This window comes from Eurosta solidaginis, chromosome 1 (genome assembly GCF_040869045.1).
Source record: "Eurosta solidaginis isolate ZX-2024a chromosome 1, ASM4086904v1, whole genome shotgun sequence".
NCBI lineage: Eukaryota > Metazoa > Arthropoda > Insecta > Diptera > Tephritidae > Eurosta > Eurosta solidaginis.
The window spans coordinates 377,494,942-377,510,999 of NC_090319.1; the positions used below are offsets into that span (position 1 = coordinate 377,494,942).

Sequence of the window (16,058 nt, forward strand, 5' to 3'; positions counted from 1 at the left end):
ATACAATATGTACAAACATAACTACACACACATGTATATCGCTTCAGTTCAATTACGAGTTTTAATGGTATTTTAGTTAAGGCAGAAGTCCGAAGTGGTACATACTCTGCAGTTGATTGTATCTGATTTCGTTACAAAAGAAAAAAACTTTATACTCGTATGTATTTTTATGGATTTTGGGGGTTTCTTGTTATTGTCTGCAAGTCTGCCTTAATTGTTGTTGTTTTGCTTCAAGTGTTAATAGTCGATCGTCAATTGTTGCAATGCGCATCAGTTAAAAACCCTATAAATTAAGGTTGTAGCACATGATTTAGCATCAGTTCGCGCTTTACTCTTCCACATAACAGTTTCCTGCATGAACGAGAACGGTTTGAGCGCTTCCGGTGGATAATAAAGCTAAACGCATTTTGTATATTTAGCTAATTTGTTGGTGTATCAGGATACGAAGGCTTGAATTGGTGTTACGTTATTGTTTTATAATGCGTGCATTTGTGTTAGTGAGCTGTTTAATTGTGAACGCTTTGGCGCGTCCTGAAGCTGGTTACACATACAATGGATTACAAAAAAGTTAGTAAATGATAAAAATGTTAGAAAACTAAAAAATAATAATAAGAAATAGTTAATCAAAAAAATAAAATGATTATAACAAACAAAAATTAAATAATAAAATTTAAAGCTTATACAGAACTAATTAATTGATAAACAAATAATTATCAATTTCAATTCAATAAAAAAATTTAACTTTGCTTAATAGATCGTTAGTGCAATGAAAAAGAATATGTTACAATTGGGTGCAAAAACCCAATCATATACAGAAATTTTACCCATGTACAGTGTGCTGCTAATTGCCTGTGGACATTTTTTATAATCAAAGTGTAACTAAAATTTGTTTAAGTCCAAAAAAATATTCAATGAATGCGCGGTTGAGGACTACCACTAATGTGACTTACTTAATTTGCGCTCAACCGTATAAACGGTTATGACCGTCCAAAAAGGCGCGCCAGTCGATTCTTCGATCTGCTGACTTGCGTTAATTCCCTCTTCCTCTGCTTTCATAGGCAGGTGCCGACAAAAATACTCTTAATATGTTGATGTCTGCGTAAAGCTCGCAAAGCTTATAATTAAATCTTCTTCGGTACTCGCCGTCACCAATTCGTAGAGGTCCATACATTTTTTGAGGAACTTTTCTCTCTAATACGCCCATAGCCACTTCATCTGATGTTGTCGAAACCTAAAGTAACGTAAATTTAAAATTGGTTTTCTTGTTTAAAAGCCACGATATGATGTTACAGTCAGAGTCAAAAGAAAGTATGCACACCTGGAACATAACAATATTACCCATTTTTTAAGGGTTTTTTGGGTGACACAATGGAAAATTTTTTTTTTTTAAATCATATGTTGTGGAGCCTTATTTAATGAAAAAACAAAAACCAAACTCTTAGAACAAAAAAGTATATGGATGATATATCGGAAATATTTCATATTTTTGGTGTCAAATGAAAGAGTACAAAAAACAGGTTGTCCATTTCCAATCCTTTGTGTGCTTTACATTTGCTTTTATTATTGATTGATATTGACGTGGCTTGGTACTTACAAGCATTGCTCTCACCTCCGGTAAAATTTTCTGCCATTACAAAAAAAAAAACGGCTTTGAACATATCTTACTATTTATGGTTCTTTGCGGATTTTCCGTCAAGGTTATCTCTTAGATGCTCAATGGGTTGATTTGCAGTGACTGCAGAGGGTTATCTAACTGCTTGCGGCATTATTGAGCATCCGTTTCTCGACAACTTTCGCTGTGTGTTTTTTGGGATCATTGTCCTGCTAAAACACTCCTGATTGATCCAAGCTCAAATTTTTGGCACGCCATCGATCTTTAACATGTTCAGAGATTCTAATTTTTTCAAGAACCCTTCTATAAAAACTAAATTTCCAACATCGCCTAAGGCCAAACACCTCCGCACCATCACCTAACCGCTCCATGTTTTATCGTTAATATGTATAACACCTCACGTGCATTCCAAAAGAAAACATGTTTATTATATTCCTCTTCTTTGCAAAATGGATTGCAGCCCTTTCGTCGTTTGTAACTATTCATGGGTCTATAATTTTCTTCCGATCTGTCTGAATAATATTTATGTATATTTTAAGCTACGCAGATCTATTGTGCAAATAAAACAAGGATTATTCGACCTTTCAGCTCGAAGTTTCGCCAATTTTCCTTGGCATCTTCAGGAGCGTGACACTGTATTTATTTAATAAAACAAAAAAACAAAAAAGAACACAATCAGATACATATAGATTTAAAATTTAAAAAATGGGTGGGCCTATTTTTAGAAAAGCCATATGCAAATGCTGCAAAAATAATAATTTAAAATTTTCTGATTATCCTGATAATCCGAATCCGAGAAACCAAGCAAACCTACGATTTTTCACATACGACTAGATTTTTCACTCCATAAGGCATTCAATAAAGCAATAATGAGATAATTAAGAAATTGAATATTGTATGGAAGATTGAGTGCAATAAAGGCTTTAATGCGGAAAATCTTACTAAGGCCCCTATTATGAGACAAATTCGATCTTCGACTGTGGTCGAAAGAGCTGATCGAACGAATTTGCATTCGGTTTTATAACACTCATTCGATGAAGACTAGTGTCATTGTTCGATAATTCGATAAATTCATCCGTTTAGAAAAGCAGATTCCAATTAGCTTTCAAACAAAATAAAAGCAAAATTATTTATTATGAAGAAAAAAGCTTAAGTACTGGAACTAGCTAGAAGTAGAACACGCTGAAATGAATTTTGTAGGTTTCTATATATAGACGCGTTCGTGTACTTGCTATCCAGTAAAGATAAATGGCTGCAACAAAACACAAGAGCCAAGTCTATTCCAACCATTTTGAAATTGGCAACAATTCTCAGACTTTGCGCTAGGGATTGTCTCGACTGAGCATCGGGTACGAGAATGCACTCGGAATTTTTTTCCACCTGTTCCTTTGTGCAAATTCCTTTTCTTATAAATGGATTTTGTCCCATTTTCGAAACAAGTCTTCCAAGCTGTTGTTTTGTATTTACGACTTCGAACCTATATAAGATTAATACAAATAATTTGAAATTACTATTAGATGGCAAAGAAGTAGAAGATAAACACAAAAAACTTAATCTTCAAACAATTTTCTTCTAATTCTATACAGCGTCACAACAAAATTCTATTCGATTTAAAATTAGATACACAATGAAAATTTCGACAGAAATGAGCTATCATAATACAAATTTGAAATTCGAATTTCGATGTTCGGTAGCCAACGCAGATCGAAGATCGAAAGATGCTCATAATAAGGGCCTAAATATTTCACTAAGTCTCTTTCTGAAATTGACAATTACAAAATTATGTCGTGCGAATAAGATTTACCTTTATTCTACAAGCTTTAGAGTTTGTATAGTAAAGCTTGTAAGACTTAAAGTTAATGTGTTTAGAAGCCAAACCTCTATCAAATCTTTAAAATATTTTTTTTTAAGTAACGTTCAAAAGACTCCCTGGTAGGACTTAGAACAATTAGGTTTGTACTGAATAGCCATAGGAATATGCAATCCAGTCAATTTTGACTATCCGAATGGATATTTGGCAACATCGCGACAGACTTTGGATGTTATTTTAGAAGCTTACCTAAAATATTTCAATATTTTATTTGTGGTTTTATAATATATTTTGTGCATGGTGAGCTTCCTGAGCAAATGTCCCAACTCCTTTTTTCATGAAAATTTTTTGTTGTTATAGTAATAATACTTTGCCCGGCTCAATAGCAATTTCTTTCACAATATTTTTAACAAAATGATCTTACGGTAGCCCGAAATAAATTGCTTCAAGATGCGTTGGTTCCACACTGCACTTGAAAACATGTGTGAGCATACAAAGTGTTGGTCGAGATAAATACTAGTTGGACCTTTTTCAATATATACATATAAACAACGAAATTGAGCCAGAGTTGAACGCATTTTTCTGAGAGTTTACTTTAGCCTTCTGCAAGTATTTTGTAAATGTCTTTTTGTCGGTTGTCGGCTGGGATGTCAATCCAATAGGAACTGACATCATGGAACTTCATGAAACGACACACCTAATACTTTTAGGAGCTGACAGTCGGTACCGTTGTGTCATCGATGCGGAGCTCCATTAGTTCTGCTATTTGCGGATATTTATGTATGAGAGATTTGGTTTGCATGTTCCTCAAGCTTTGCAGACAATTAAAGCTTAGACAGTTTTTTCTCGATATATACACCATAGATAAATAAATTTCACTACATACATACAATTGGCCCATTGTTTATGAGATTTGCCTCTGGAACAATTTAGTTAGTTTTGTTTGCCCCCTTGATTATTTTGATAATGGTAGACATAAGAATGTGGATTAAGTTTCCGAAAAATTAAACTATCGTTATTATTAGGTCTCAACACATTGCGACCTTTATTTAGATCTATTGTGCTTGACCTTTTGGCCTTTTTTTTGTATGTGGAGGCTTTTAATGTATTTAAGTACCGCTTAATACTTGAACTAAAAGCCATTAAAAGCATTTCGCATGAATCACAAAAGCAGCGCATCTTTAGTTTTCAAATTTCACTTTTTGATAGCAAACGAATTTTGGTGACTGAGCTTTGTGATCAATGTTTTCTTTAACTGAAGCCCGTTAAATTATCATTTTCTGAACCCATTGATCCATTTAATGGTTCGGATTTACTGATCCTAAGTTAAAGTTAACAGACGGCAAAGTTTACACACGCTCAAAAATTTCTAAAGGCCATTTTAAAAAGATCAATTTAAACTTATTAAATCTTTGTTTCCACCTTCTTTGATACATCAATATTTCCTTCTCTTACAGATATTGCCTCACAGTCTCACATTCACCAACAGCAGCTACCCACCGCGCATGTATTTGCTAATTTTGCTGCACCACCATCTAACATTTATGGTGCTCCACACTCCTCTGAGATTACTTTGAACAGCATTGAACACGGCATATCTGCAACAGCTAGTTCCAAAGATGTGAGCCATTATGAACACGAACAACACCATCAACCACAGCCACTGTCACTTGATCAACAAGATTCGTACAATGCCGCCTATCATGATTCGGGCATTTCACATGAGAGTGGTTATCCTTATGCGCCACAACAGACCACAGTACACAAGCATGTGTATGTACATGTGCCACCTAAAGAGTTTGAACAGGATGATGTGATCGAGACACGCGTACATCATGCGCCAGCTGCGAAACAAAAACATTACAAGATCGTCTTTATTAAGGCACCAGCATCACCAGCCATACGTCCACCCATTGTACCACCACTACCACAAAACGAAGAGAAGACACTCATTTATGTTTTGCATAAGAAACCTGAAGATATTAAAGATATTGTTATACCAACTGCTGCGCCGACTAAACCATCCAAACCTGAAGTTTACTTCATCAAGTATAAGACCAAGAAGGAGGAAGCTCCAGTTTATGGTCCACCACCAAAACAAATCGGTCATATTAATAGCGCCGATTTGGATCCTCGTCATAATGATGGTCCCGCTAGTGCTTATAGCTCTTCTGTAGCTGATGAATACACCACTGATCTTACAGCGCCACTTACTACCAATCAGCCTGCCGTGGAACATGAGCAACAGCAACAGCAACAACATCAACAGCAACAGTTTTTAAATAACTTACCCGCTGATGCTTTTGAATTGCATACCTCAATGCCTTTTGATGACAGCTCTCAGCCTCAGTCTAATGTTCGAGTGCCCAGTAAACAATATTTAGCGCCTGAGACTATGTCACCCATTGTGGTGGAGGAACCATCATCACAGCTGCCGTCATCCAACTATGGACCACCGGAGTTCTATCATAAGAAGAAATAATAATGGAGCTAAAGTAAGAAAAATGAGCAGAAGAGAGCTCAATGACGTAGAGAAATTAAAAATTATTTAGCAAATAAATCATTGAAAGTGAAGGTGAAATCGCTAATGGCGTTTAAATTATGAAAGTTTAATTTTTAAGTTGTGATTTACTTGTGCTATACATACATATGTTCATACACAGACACACTTACATACAACCATACAGATAAGCATAAACAGCGATGGGTATTCCGGCATACATTTTTTTAAAATCGCATACAAATTACATATTTAATAATTTTGATGCATTTTTTATTAATTTTTTTATTTAATTTGCAGTTATATTTTTTGCTTATCTGTAATGATTTGTGAATAAAAAAAACGATACATTTGTAACACAAATAAAGAAATTTTGGTTTTTGTATATAAATTAAAATTTTTTTGGAGGATCGCTTTGAGCTAGAGCTTACGATTTCTTCTTGAACACAAGCGAGATTTTCGAGACCCGAGAAATCGAGAACTCGAGTTCTCGCGAGTTTCTCGAATCTCGAATTACTCGTAACGCTCGCGAGACTCTCGAATCTCGAATTACTAGTAATACTCGCGATCTTCTCGACTTTCAATTCAGTCGCTGCATTGGCAATATTCTATACATTTCGTGTTTTTTTACTTGTGGTTTTGCGGACATTTTGGCTTGTGCTCCAGAAGAAATCGTAAGCTCTATATAAAACAGCAATAAATCGATTAAGTTGAATGTCGAGAAGCTCGCGAGCCTTATGAGTAAATCGAGATTCGAGAATCTCACGAGCTTTACGAGAAATTCGATATTCGAGAATCTCGCGAGAAGGCGAGACTCGCGAAAAATATTTTCTCGACCATGTTCGAGAAATCGTAAGCTCTACTTTGAGCTTACATGCTTCAAAACAAAGCTTATAAGCACAGTCCCACAGAGAAAGAACGGGCACGACAGGTAAATTCTTCTACATTTCGAGCAGATATTGAAGTCAAGCACATCCTTATTGTCGATGCCCCCACAAGTATGCCAGGAAGTTGTCACAGCTCAGACATTTTCATCGTCAACGCAAGTATTCTAAACTGCTTTGAATGTTAGCCAATGCCAACTTTAGCAGGCAGCCGACCACCCATACCCATACTCTTCTCAGTGTAAGGATTAGCCGATTTTAATACCTCAAAACGCGGCGTTACACTGAACTTAATAAAACCAAAAAAGGTCACCTATAAAGCACATATAGACCGTTTTTTCATCCTTTCTATACCGAGTGATTATAGCTTTTTGCAGGGCCACTACTGGAAAAATACAGGAAACTTGGCTGCACTTCTGAAATATGATATCGTGAGAGAAAGAACCAGCGTACCTTCAAATAAGGGCCTGAATATGAACACCAGATTGCTGTCCTGTGAACAAAAGTACGACAAATGAAATGAACTAAATATCACCAAAATCTCTGCCGATGTCGCTAGGTTGTGGCCTATAGTTGAGACCCTGTCCAATCCGACGAAGTACAATTAAAAAATTTCATTCGTATTTGGTTGCCTTATTCGAAGAAATGCGTGACGGCTTTTGTTCCAGATGGAATAGTAATGTCTGTCCTACACCTCTTGAAGATGGGTGATACAGTTAGCTGGAAGCTGGCAAGGCTGGGAAACCATCTAGACAAGGGGAGTTATATCACCCGATATATCTCCGGTCGCTTTGTAAACGATCTTTCTCTTTTTTTTACTGCAAAACTTTCAGCTCGCCAGTTATCAGCATGGCTTCCGCGAATTGGGTAACACCATCACCACGCAAAGCACCAACCATCGCACAATATTCAAAGACAAAGAAGGGCCTTTTTTTACCCTAGTCTTGAAATACTGAGTGGCCCTGAATCACTTAAGAGGTCGGCAGGTGTTCGTACAGCTTATGAAAGAAACATCGAACACATAAGGAGTGCTTCAGAGTAATGTCGTATCTCTTATTTTGTCCAATTTCTATATACTTTAGCCTCCTTCCCCACTTTTTCTTCATACATGGATGATTGCACGGTAATGGCAACGAGAACGCGCCCTTCTTTAGATGAGCTATCCTCTAAAACAATAGTTATCAAACACTTGGAGCAAATATAAGAAAAGGCAGATAAGTCATTCCTTATAAAACAACTGGCCCATCGCTTATTTGTTGTTGAAGCGATAAGGCCATGCCGAAAGTTTTAGGGAGTGTTATCGATGTTGATATTCCTTTCCCGTACATAGATCCGATACGTTCCGGTAACAAGCATCATCTCGGGAACGGTTTAATATGAGAACATTCTGCCTCCCACCCTTTAGTTTCATGAGGAACTTTGAGTCACCAAAGCCTCGCCTGCTACATATATATATGATATGTGAATATTTGTAACAGGAGTCGTCTAGCGTAGGTGAGGTTGACAATTTGGTTGCGGAAGATATGAGTTGCGCTTATCAACCCCTTGCATGCCATTTGTCGCACGTCTCCAGTAGTGTCGTCGGGCTTGAAAGAAACAAACTGGAAAAATGGTGAGCGCTCAGAAATACCACAGGATGTTTGCTTATGATACCTGAACATCTTTTACACCATAACGTAAGAGTACTTCCCGAAATGTTGAACAAACGGTTTTTGTTAAATTTGTTAAAACGGGCAATTGGGGATGCATCCCTGCCACACAGGCAAATATGGAGATATTATGCTCGGTATGCAACGCTCACAAAGTAAGATACCCAAATATTAAAGAACTTGTAAGCAGACTTGTTAATTTTTTTTTTTTTAGTTCATCATCTTTGCTCATGATATGGGAGAATCCAGAATGCAAGCGCCAAAAAAGATTAATTGTAAGTGTATGCGTAAGCAGTGTTTGTAAGTTGTATGCTGTATGGGAGAATACAGAATGTAAGTACAGGCGTTAAGTGTAGGTGGAGAAAAAACAAAACTTATACTGGAAGGCGTACTGTACATTTGTTAACGCTAAGAGCCGTTATGGATGAGTTATTGGTTTGTAATCCATTTATTATTGGCGTGCTATGGACAAGGAATAGACGAATTATCGAGTTGTTATAAATTTGACGATCGATAACAAACGGTATAGATAACTTTTTGGTCGTTTATTGAAAATTAATGAAAACTTTATCTATATGTTATCGACAATTTATTGGATTTGTATCAAAAAATATCGATTTCTAGTCCAAACGTTATCCAATTGTTTACGGAGTGTTACCGATGTTTTTTTACCCAAAATATATCGAGATGTTATCGACATAGGTTTGTAATCGACATGTTATCATTGAATTATTGGTTTTTTATAGAGGTGTTGTTCACACCTTGATACACATACCATTTTTTGGGTTTTTAATGGTTTCTCATTTCAATATTAAGATTGCTTTAAATGATTTTATTAGTTATATGTATTTTTGAGTACCGAAGGTCCTGCCATATGGTGCTGAAACATGTACCATGACAACAGATGAGGCAGCTCTGGGAGTGTTCGAGAGAAAAGTTCTTTGAAAGCTTTACTAACTCCTACGCTTTGGCAACGGCGAGTACCGAAGAAGATTTAATGATGAGCTGTACGAGATTTACGCAGGCAAAAAACATAGTCCAGCGAATTAAATCGCAGCGGCTGCGCTGGCTAGGCCATGTTATGCGAATTAAAGATAATGCTCCGGCTAAAAAAGTACTTTTATCGGAACTTCTCTATAGAAGCAGTGGAAGAAGGCGGCCACCTCTCTGATGGAAAGACCAGATGTAAAACGATTTCGATTGAAGTGGTGGCACCAGTTAACACAGCAAAAAAGTGACTGGGTGCTTCTCTCGGTACGTTTTGAAGAACATTCTGATTTTCATGAGAATAAGAACTAGTTCTAAGTTTGCAATAATATCTTAAAGAAAAACATATTAGTGTATATGAAATTGAATTGAATGTGTAACTTTTTCATTTATATACATACTTTCGATAAGTCAAAGCCGCGGATGCTTTCCCAAGTACTGTGATGCTCCGAATCCCAATCCGCCAACAGAATTGGCCTAGCAGGTATTGGCTTGGCCCTAACATTATTTAAAAATCAATCTGCAGTAATTTTTTTTACGTGGTTAATGCCATACCATCACCACTTAGGCCAATTTTTATAGCGTATTTGGATTCAGCGCATCAAAATATATAGAAAACATGAGTCGCATTGCCTGATCCGACTACTTTTAATTTGTTTGTATAGCTGTGTTAACAAAAAATTAGATAAGTTTTTAAAATTTTTGTTGTGCCAGAAAAATGAATGTGGTAAATCTCGGAAAATAGAAGGGATGCAAGCTAAGCTATTATCTCAGTTGAAAGAGCATAGTGTGAATATAATATATAGATACACTGTTACATTGGAAACTAATTCCTCTAATTTTGAGGGAACAACGAGCTTTGAAACTCAAGTGCCCAAAATTTTCATTTTGGCACATTCATGCTTCTGGCAAGCGGGCGACGATATGTATATTCATTTCTTCTATTTTCAAATAAAGCTGCCATATTCGGTTCAGTTTATGTCAAATTAACAACAAAAAAAAAAAAAAAAAAAAACAGTCCAGCCTCTAGTTTACAATTTTTTTTAATTAAACACGCTCCAATTTTTCAAACCTGCTCATTTTTAAAATATTTTCGAGCTCTCTCGTCTGTATTAGCACGCCCACTAATCTAACGCTTCATTACTTATTGTTTATGGTAACTTTCAAATTTTTCACCGTTACCATTAGGATGAGTAAGAGCTTTGCATACTCCATACTCAAGTTTTTTTGATTAATTACATAACATTTGATTGCTTTCGTTTCATTTTACTATCTATTTCATGTACTAAATTTGTTTTTTCAATTTACTTGTTACCAGATGGCCATCATTTGCTTGCCAATCACTAACTGAATTGACTGCTTAAGTAATATATACATATGCACATACATACATACATAAATCAATTATAAGTTTCATTCATTGACTCAAAAGGTGGTGATGCGGCAGTAGCCCGAAGTAAGTACGAAAATAGGATAACAGAACAATAAAGAACAAGTAAGGAAGGCTAAGTTCGGGTGTAACCGAACATTATATACTCAGCTGAGAGCTTTGGAGACAAAATAAGGGAAAATCACCATTTATCAAAATAAACCTAGGGTAACCCTGGAATGTGTTTGTATGACATGTGTATCAAATGAAAGGTGTTAATGAGTATTTTAAAAGGGAGTGGGCCTTGGTTCTATAGGTGGACTCCTTTTCGATATATCGCAATAAGAGTGGAGGAGGGGTGACTCTAGAATGTGTTTGTACGATATGGATATCAAATTAAAAGTATTAATGAGGGTTTTAAAAGGGTAGCCCTTAGTTGTATATGTGAAGGCGTTTTCGAGATATCGGCCAAAATGTGGACCAGGGTGACCCAGAACATCTTCTGTCGGGTACCGCTAATTTATTTATATATGTCATACCACGAACAGTATTCCTGCCAAGATTCCAAGGGCTTTTGATTTCGCCCTGCAGAACTTTTCCATTTTCTTCTACTTAATACGGTAGGTGTCACACCCATTTTACAAAGTTTTTTCTAAACTTATGTAGATTTTGCGTCAATAAACCAATCCAATTACCATGTTTCATCTCTTTTTTCATATTTGGTACAGAATTATGGCATTTTTTTCATGTTTCGTAATTTTCGATATCGGACAAGTGGGCGTGGTCATAGTCGGATTTCGGCCATATTTTATACCAAGATAAAGTGACTTCAAGTAAGTACGTGAACTAAGTTTAGTTAAGATATATCGATTTTTGTTCAAGTTATCGTGTTAAGGGCCATGCGGAAGGACAGACGGACGACTGTGTATAAAAACTGGGCTTAGCTTCAACCGATTTCACCCATTTTCACAGAAAAGAGTTAGCGTCATAAAATCTACGCCACTACCAAATTTCAAAAGGATTGGTTAATTTTTGTTCGACTTATGGCATTAAAAGTATTCTAGACGTATTAAATGAAAAAGGGCGGAGTTACGCCCATTTTTAAATTTTCTTTTATCTCTGTATTTTGTTGCACAATATCATTACTGGAGTCGAATGTTGACATAATTTACTTATATACTGTAAAGATATACAATTTTTTGTTAAAATTTGACTTGAAAAAATTTTTTTTTTTAAAAGTGGGCGTGTTCATCATCCGATTTCGTTAATTTTTATTTAGTACACATATAGTAATAGGAGTAACGTGCCTACGAAATTTCATCATGATGTCTTCAACGACTGCCAAATTACAGCTTGCAAAATTTTTAAATTACCTTCTTTTAAAAGTGGCCGGTGCCACGCCCATTGTCCAAAATTTTTCTAATTTTCTATTTTGCATCATAAGGTCAATGCACCTACCAATTTTCATCGCTTTATCCCTCTTTGGTAATGAATTATCGCACTTTTTCAGTGTTTTGAAATTTTCGATATCGAAAAAGTGGGCGTGGTTGTAGTCCGATTTCGTTAATTTTAAATAGTGACCTGAGATGAGCGCCCAGGAACCTACATAGCAAATGTCATTAAGATACCTCAAAATTTAATCAAGTTATCGTGTTTACAAACGGACGGACAGACGGACGGACATGGCTAATTGAATTTCTTTTTTCACCCAGATCATTTTGATATATAGAAGTCTATATCTATCCCGATTATTTATGCGTTACGGATTACCGTTATGCGAACAAAGTTAATATACTCTGTGAGCTCTGCTCAGCTGAGTATAAAATTTGAAATCGAACAAATAAGCAAAAGTTAACCAAGTAGGTAACCGAAATCCCATTAAGATCAATAGTTTAAATGTTTTTGTTTACACCGCATTAACGCATTGAAGAAACGGAAGATACATCGAAATGAATGCCCTCTGACAGACGTTGTAACCGCAATTTATTACAACAATTAACAGTTAAATGCGTAGCTATTAAATAAAATAGATAGCGCTGCTTTTAACGCCGCTCTAATGGCGAACTCTTTGCCATTTTAACGCAAATTTGCATATATGATTGTTTTTTTTTTTTCTTAATGGCAAATACCGCAGCATGTTATTATTTCGGGACCACTTAGATATATTTACTGGATTAATTAAGAAACATATTAGGGACTAGCTCGAAATTTCAACAAACAAGTTAATAAAAAAAAAATAAATACTTTCCTCCGAGGAAATTAAGGTCAAGCTACCTGTAGGAGGGAGTTATGAGAAAATCGTCTTCCATCGAATGGTCAATATGACATAAAATACCTATCTCAGACCCAAATTCATTAAGACATTCCAAAAATTGAGAGAATAGTTGGGCTCAAACAAACAGGCGAGCATGGATAAGTCGACTCAGTTGTTGTGGTTGTAATGATAAATGCAATCTGGAAGATTTTGGATAGTATTATCAAAGTCGATAGATATTTGCCGTACATATATCCTGTACGTTCCGGTAACTGGCACGTTATAGTACCAGACCAACTATCTCCGGTACGATGCCCTATGACCAAGCCGAACACCTTTATTTTAAAGACGAATATTATTTTCGGCGAGTGCAAACCTAAACACTAACGAAACGGCACTGCACTAACGAAACTGCACTGACTCTTAATCCGCACTGAACCTGTAAACTAACCCGCAAAAGAAACTGGAACCGAAACAGCACTGATGTCGAAAACCTGTAACGGGAACCGAAACTTGATCCGAACTGAACCTGGAAAATAAGTCGAGAACAGCCGAAGCCGAAACTACGCTAAAATTGAAATGAAAACTGCGCTGAAATCGAAATCGGTAAAGGGGGCCAAAACCGGAACCCAAATATATCCGAAAACGAAGCTCCGATCGAAACTGGAACCGAAGAGAATTCGCTATCCAATCGGAAACCACTAAGGTGGCCGAAACCGAATCAAAACTGAGCCCGGAAATGAAACCGCGACCCAAACTTAAATAGAAACAAAATCCTTAATATGCGTATACCGCGACCGAATCCAAAACAGGTCTATTAATCTACATCAACAAGATTTGAAACTCAAAATATAACTAGAATTAAGACCGAAGCTAGAGCCGAACTCAAAAATAATCTGGATAGAAACTGCACTGAACTTAGAAATATAAATGAAAGCACAACCGAAAAGGAAATTGTAACCGAAACTGTTAGCGTAACCGGATTGAACCTTAAAGCGGAACCGACATCTAAGCCCGAGCCGAGACAAGACCCGAAAGCAGAATCAGAACGAAACCGGAATAAAAAAGCGAGCAAAACCAAAATCGCACATCGCCTGGGACTGAGAATGGACAGAGCCTACAACCGAATACAGAACTGAAACAAGAACCGGATTTATAACAGAAACTGAAACGGTAAGTGAAATCGAAACCGAATATGAAAACAAAATGGGACTCAAACATTAACCGAAATATGTATTACTAAATACGGAAGAAAACCGGAACAGAATCCAAATCTGAAACCGACTCAGAATCAAAACCGATATCTATATCAGCTCAAAATCAGTACCGAAACTAGATCCAAGACCGGAGCCGAAACGGTAACTGAAACAAACTAAAGCCAAACCCGAAAACACAATCGAAATTTTAACTCGCTGTTACTTGCGGGAAATTTCTTCTTGAACAAATTCGAGAAATCATAAGTTCCAGTACCAACTTAGTACTTACGCGTCTTTTTTAAATAGGCATTCATCATTACGAGCAGTGTTAGACAAAATAACTTTTATAACAGAACCTTGAAATTAGCATCTATAGCCATTAACTTTAGTGCCACCGTTTGGTTGCATCAAAGTAACTGCTTACTGACTACGCATCGGGTAGATTAAGAAAGACGTTAGCATATATTTTGTATACATTAGACCTACCATAAAAAAGAGAATATTCTTATTAAACAGCTGTCGGAACAGCGGGGAGATTGATTAATCTATAAACTAAGTTTCATAAAATATGATGATGATAAAGGCTAAGGGCAAGTCTTTGAAAAATCCATCAGCTTTTCACGGTTTCGGTAAATGATTAAAACAAAATGAATCTTGAAGTGGAGCCACAAAATGTTGATGCGAAATACTTTTTCATCGGTCGATCTAATGTGTCAAGTGATATAATTTCGTCACAATGTGACATATCATATCTTCATCACCACAGACTCATCACATATTTTTGCGTACAAAAGACACTCTAAAACTGCGCAATACGTGCCCAAACTTGACCTTGATTTTTGGTTAAACTTGTTTCGTACATTCCCACTCACTGTATTTTCAATGATTTAAACCTTTGTATGTAGCGCTAGGTACTCTTTTATCATCACAATTAAATGGTCCATCAATTTATGCGAAGCTCTATATTACTTTACAATATGATCAAATTGTAGATAAAAAAATGTTAAATATTAAGTACTATTGTAAATGTGTATATGTATGCTTAAGAGCAGGAGCGGATTCACCTTTATTATGGCCTGTTATGATACCAGCGGCAACCGTGGTGTAATGGTAGCGCTCTCCGGTCCAAACATCAAACATCAAGAACTGAGAATAACCAAACCACTAGCAAACACCATGCTTTGCTGCCACCGTTTGAATTCAGTCCGCCAATTTGTAGGAAAAATTAAATTAGAACAGAATCTCTGTCATATTCTGAATTATTTATTTTAGATATATCAGCAATTGAAACGGGCAGCCACGATGTTAAAGAGGCAATGTGCTATCACACCATTACGAAGGTCCGATGTTCGTGTTCTAGAGCAAGTTATATAAAAATACACTTTATTAACGGGGTTACCCTCCAGATTGAATTGCTGCCTTGGCAAGCATCTCAGCAAAATTTTATCCGTTTTCAGAAGCCGTTGGTCGTTGTTATAAAACCATGTAAGTTTAGATTTATAAAAAATTGGTGGAAAAGCTCTTCCTCATTCTTCTCGGTGGTGCATTAACCAATTTTAACAAGCCTAGTTGCCTTAGACGGTCAAAAACGGTGCTTTTGCTGACATTCCGTATGTGTTTAGCTCTTCCTATTTTCGGCCCATCCCTGCAGCTCTTTCAGGTATAATACTTTGAGCTTGCCATGCTTTAAGCGTGCATTACAATCTGACCGACCTTATTAATAAGCAACCAAAGTATTTGGGATTAGACGACTAACTAATGAATCACTTTTGTCTGCATACCTCAAATGTGGGTAAC

The 16,058-nt window shown here is 36.4% G+C and overlaps 1 protein-coding gene across 1 annotated transcript; it reads left to right on the forward strand.

The window, feature by feature from the left end:
- The first annotated feature begins 348 nt into the window (after positions 1-348).
- Positions 349-6,150, forward strand: TwdlC (TweedleC). The gene is made up of 2 exons (XM_067775505.1): positions 349-567; positions 4,880-6,150. The coding sequence occupies exons 1-2, from the start codon at positions 480-482 to the stop codon at positions 5,902-5,904; spliced, it is 1,113 nt and encodes a 370-aa protein (XP_067631606.1). The 5' UTR covers positions 349-479; the 3' UTR covers positions 5,905-6,150.
- The last annotated feature ends 9,908 nt before the right edge of the window (positions 6,151-16,058 follow it).

Bases quoted from the DNA above. Each gene is read 5' to 3' on its own strand.
- TwdlC (XM_067775505.1), top strand. From the start codon at position 480: ATGCGTGCATTTGTGTTAGTGAGCTGTTTAATTGTGAACGCTTTGGCG. The intron at 568-4,879 runs GTTAGTAAATGA...CTTCTCTTACAG, and splicing joins ATACAATGGATTACAAAAAA to ATATTGCCTCACAGTCTCAC.